Source organism: Oreochromis aureus, linkage group 10 (assembly GCF_013358895.1).
Source record: "Oreochromis aureus strain Israel breed Guangdong linkage group 10, ZZ_aureus, whole genome shotgun sequence".
NCBI lineage: Eukaryota > Metazoa > Chordata > Actinopteri > Cichliformes > Cichlidae > Oreochromis > Oreochromis aureus.
The window spans coordinates 730,884-736,312 of NC_052951.1; the positions used below are offsets into that span (position 1 = coordinate 730,884).

The 5,429-nt window shown below is 40.5% G+C and overlaps 1 protein-coding gene across 1 annotated transcript; it reads right to left on the minus strand.

The window, feature by feature from the left end:
- Positions 1-3,154: 3,154 nt before the first annotated feature.
- On the minus strand, positions 3,155-4,271 carry LOC120442154 (E3 SUMO-protein ligase ZBED1-like). Its single transcript, XM_039617965.1, has 2 exons — positions 3,573-4,271; positions 3,155-3,321 (listed from the first exon to the last, which is right to left on the minus strand). Exons 1-2 carry the CDS (start codon positions 4,195-4,197, stop codon positions 3,317-3,319), a joined length of 630 nt encoding a protein of 209 aa, XP_039473899.1. The 5' UTR covers positions 4,198-4,271; the 3' UTR covers positions 3,155-3,316.
- Between the last annotated feature and the right edge of the window lie 1,158 nt (positions 4,272-5,429).

Sequence of the window (5,429 nt, forward strand, 5' to 3'; positions counted from 1 at the left end):
AAAGTGAGAAAGGTTCAGAGCATGGAGAGTAACGAGGCTTGTGATGCTCAGAAGACTGTCCATCTGGAAATGTATGACAAATTCCTCTTGGCACAAAATGGCAGTCAGCTGAATGTGGGCAGTGAATACTGTGATGGTAAAAACTCCATCAACAACACTGCTGTCCAATGTTTTTATCAACATGAGCACTGACACACACACATATATATCCTGTGGAAGAACACCGGTCTTACTCTGTCTGTAGGTGAAACCACAGTTCAGGTGCAGTCTTTTATTTTAATTATATTTCTCTAATAACATAAACGGGAATAATTCTGTCCTTCATAAAACAATCTTCTTTTGTCATTTTGATATTAAGCAGAAGAGAATGAGCAGTCTGTGCTGTGTCTACTGTACTGAGGTATTTATGCCATTATCTTGTGTGTGTAGCTGCACATTAATCCACAGAGGTGCTTTTCAAAGCTTTTTCTTTTCAAACAGTACCGCGAAAACTTTTTCAAAGCTGTGTGGGAGTGCAGCAAGAACGCACAGGATTGCAGTGTGTGCTAGTACACACACACACACACACACATTGCACTGTATGACATTTAAAGCAAAGCTTACCCACGAACAGACTGATCTGATGAGAAGCCGACATCCCTCCATGCGCCAAGGACAAATCCGAGCAGGGGAGGACTCTACCGCGACCAAAGCGAGACCCGGAGCCGCACCTCAACTGCACGCCACAGTCAGCATGGCCCTTCATCCGAGCGCAAAGTCCCGCGTCTGCTGACCTGTCTGCTCGTCAGCGTGCTGCATCCTTGATGTCTTCCCGTCTGTGCGTCCTGCTGCTGCTCCTGCAGCTAATCAAAAGCCGAGCTGCGGACGAGTGCAGACACCCACAGCGTCCCAACACAGGCATCCTCACATCACGCCTTCATTCTTTTCTTAACTGTTCCACGGACTAATTTTAACTGTCGTGGAGACACAGCCCTCTCTGTGGCAGCTCCCAGACTCTGGAATAGTCTTCCTCTTAATATTAGATCTGCACAAACATTTGAAATCATCACTAAAGACATATTTTTATGGTCTGGCTGTAACGCACGTTGACCTAAGCAATTTGGTTTTAACAGCCTTAGTTGTTGTTTTAGATTTTTTTTTTTATTGACTTATTTTAATTATTTGTTTGTTTTTCTAAATTTTACTGCCTCATTGTTGTGGATTTTATTTATTTTAGTATCATTTTACATTGTTAATCACTTTCTGCATCATGGAGTGTTTGGAAATGTGCTATAAATAAACTGGACCTTCTGTGTGCTGCTGTGACCTGCATTTTATACAATTATTATATAAGAATGTGATATTACATCTATTTAAGGTCTAATAGATATTACAGACTACAAGTATAAAATCATTTTCAAAACTCTCTCGAGGGTGCAAGATGCTAGCAGGCAGGGCATACATGGAACGCCATAACCAAGTGGTCGGCATAGTATACAGAAACATCTGTGCAGAGTATGGCCTGGAAGTCCCGAGGTCAAAATGGGAGGTGAAGAATGACCGAGCCTGTGGGACTTCCAGATACAGACCAACAAACTGGTGGTGACTTACCAATTGGACATAGTAAGCAGTGGACAAGCAGAGGAAGATGGCCTTGGTAATAGATGTAGCGATAACAAGTGACAGCAACATCAGGAAGAAGAAACACAAGAATCTGGAGAAATACCAAGAGCTGAGAGAGGAGCTAGAGAAGATGCGGAGGGTGAAGGTAACAGTTGTATTTGGGCTCAGGTCTTCAGTACTGATGGCCCCCCTTCTCCTGGATCTTTTTCTGTGTGCCTTTGGCTAGACATTGTTATATTACACATTTGCTGTAATAAGAGAAATAATACTGATAGAAATGAATAAATAAACATAAAACAAACACAAACAAGGAGCCTAGAGAGAATTTCTAGAGCTCATCTGGGAAAATCAAAAGTGTTTAGTACGACATCACAGTCGGATCATAATTGTGATTGCAAAAGCTGCCAGCTGAACAAAATAAAAACAAAGTGTGTACTTTAATCTCACCTTGACTTTTTGATTTGATGTGATGATGTACAGAGGCAAAATTACAAAAATAGACCTTTCTATGTATGAGGGGAGACCACGAGAAAAGTACAAGAGCTGAACCCAAGTCAGTGATGGTGCAGTTTTACTCCTCACTTCCTCCATCACCATCTAGTACGCCGCTGCCTCTGCCATGGATAAAGGCAGACTGCTCTGGTTTGTCCGCTGCACTTAGAAGGTGGTGGGCTGCAATCTATTCACCTCCAGGTCACTGAGATGTAATGAAGGTTTCTGCCAACCATTTACACCCAGACAGAGGTGGGTCGAGTATACAAAAATTGTACTCGAGTAAGAGTAGCATTACTTTAAAATATTATTACTCAAGTAACAGTGAAAAGGAGCCATCCAAGAACTTACTCAACTAAGAGTAAAAAAGTAGTTGGCGAAAAGGCTACTCAAGTACTGAGTAACTGGTTGTAATGTCTAATTTATGTTTTTGGTTTGTTTAAATAAATGCTCAGACAAACAAAAATACATAAATGTACAAAATTCAGTATTTTCAAATAGAAATTATGTAAAACCATTAACAAAATAAGGCACAACAATTCTAATTTCCAGATTTCAGTTTTTCACAACAAAGCAATACCCACAGTAAATACATTCACATTTACAGCAGCCTCAGAGAAAACATTAGAACGAGGCAACTTCAGCATATGTATGTAGACACTAAAGCTGATGCACCAGAATGTCAGACTAGGGATGGTTCTTTCAAATACAAGGACGGATGAAGTAAATCAGAAACACAGGACACAGAGATGCAACAGGTATAATCAGGAAAAGTTTATTCCCCAAGGCGGACAGCAGGTCTGTGTCATCATCTTGCTCAGCCAAGATTGAGTTGTTAAATAGGTGGAGTGTTGGTTTTTATAAAAGACACACTCACATATTTCTCTCCAGAAAGTGCATCAGTGAATTCAACCAAAGGTCCCAGGGTCTTGTTGATGGCCTCAAGGACATCAATGTCCTGCCATGAGGGGATGAGGTGCCTGGTTCCTTTGTCTTGGGAGAGGACATGGGCAATGGCCTTCTGCTGCTCAAGGACTCTGGAAACCATGGCCTGCCTAGATCCCCATCTGGTTGGACATTCAGTCTTTAAGGAGTGGTCTGGCAGGTTGAGGTCTATCTGTGCCTTTTTCAGCTCTCTCTTTTTTTTCCAACTGAATGAAAAGGTGCTGACCACTTTTTTGCAGACCCCCACTGCACGCTCAATCCTGTGATCTTTCATGGCTCATTCTATAAAAACATAAAAAATATAAACAAGCATTATCAGGATGATGATTGTCATTTCCTTGAGTGTGAATGAATAAGAAAAAGTGATGGTAGCTTATTTATGTGTTTGTATAATTCATAGAAAATGTGTATGACTGTGAGAATGAATAAAAGTACCTCTGAATTTAAATCGGTTTTTATATATTATATTCATTCGAAGCATTGAAAGAAAATCACATTATGCATCATATTCAGTAGGAATTAGGCCTACTCACCTATGGCCAAATGTAATCTGTGCCCAAAGCACTGGAGCCTCATCCAGCCATTCAGTTGTGCAGCCAGCATGACATTTGCAGCGTTGTCTGTGGTTATACAGACGAGTTTACTCTCCTCCAGATCCCACGTAGCCAGTGCTTGTTTCAGACCTGCAGCTATGTCCTGCCCTGTGTGGTCTTCTGGGAAAAATGATGTCTGGAGACATTTCGTTTTCATGTTGAAATCCATGTCAATGAAATGTACCGTGAGGCTCAAATACGGCTCCATGGTGCGGCTTGACCACAGGTCCGTTGTGGTGGCAAAATATTGGGCTGTAGCCACTTCCTTTGCGACACCATCATGACACTCATCATATAAAGCGGGAATCGCCACTCGACTAAAATAGTGATGAGATGGCAAGTTATACCGTTTGTCCAAAGTGTTGATTAGTTTCTTAAAGCCGGGGTTGTTCACTGTGTTAATTGAGCAGTGGTCTTTGGCGAGGAAAAACGTTACTGCGTTTGTTATCTCCTTGTGTCTCTGGGAGCTGGTGGGATATTTAGTCGCGTTGTACAGGGTAGCGTGAATGGAGGTCTGTGAGGATGAAGCAGGTGTTGTTGAGAGTTTTTCTCTATGCTCCTTCATTGTTTGGTCGTGTGTCACTTTGTGAGCGGTCTTCAAATGATTGAATAAATTTGTAGTGTTGACCTGTGGTGCAGCTACAACACCGTAGCAAAGTTTACACACTATATCAACTTGATCCACGTCTGACTCCGCGAACCCATAATGTTTCCACACCACTGAAGTAGTTTTACCTCGCTTTTCAACCAACGGCATTCTTTCTTTAGCAGCCATTATTCTCTCCTCTCCAAATAACGTCTGCTTAGCTTTCGTCGGGTACTCTTAATTGATGTGACGCGTGTTCGAAACGCAGAGGGGTACGCTCGATTTGCCACCTCGTGAGAGTAAAGCACGAGGGAGGTGCTAATAATTGGCTCAGTCATTTTTAATGATCGTTGAAAGCCCAGATCGTAATCGAGATCGAAAATTCGATTAATTGAGCAGCCCTACTTGCAGTAGCACAGGAACAGAGCGGGAGGGAAAGAGAGAGAAAGAGAGCCAGAGCCAACAATGTCACATTAGAAAGGTATAGTAATCATCCATTTTCAGTTGCGGATGATAAAGGATTCAGAAAGGTTATTCATGCAGGCCCATATGACAGAGAATATGCATCTTCTATTTGTTTTCATATTTTCATTTGTATTTAATTGTGTTGTGGTTTGCAGTGTTTTGTGTTATTTTACTTTAAATTTGTTTAAAAGGACAAAGCTGAAAATTTAAATAGTTAAAAGTTGAAATGTGAATAGTTGGTTTTGTATTATATGATTTATTTATTACATTTTATGTGGAGTGAATAAATAAAAGTATATTTACGGTGGCCCCTACAGACAAAGCACGTACAAACTCCAAAACACGTAAAAACTCCAAAACACGTAAAAACTCGATAGCACGTGTAGCTGAGATATAATATACTGAGTGTGAACATTCTCAAAACTGTATTGTATATAGTTTATTTTTTTACTGTGTAAATTTAATTTTTGTAAAACTAAGGTTCCACATGTCACTGTTGAAGTGGGGCATTAATCAGTAGTGACGGTAAATTCGATTCTTTTTACTGAATCGACTTTTAATGAGTCACTCACCAAAGTGAATCGGGTTTCTTGAGTCATTTGAGTCACTGAGTCAGTTGACCAGAGAGTGCAAAAGTGTATATTTTCACTCAAACTTAATTTGTTTCTCTTTTAATGTAAATCCTACTGCTAAGATGAATGATTGTAAAAGAAAACAACTATTTTCTTTAGAGCAAAAAAAGAGCA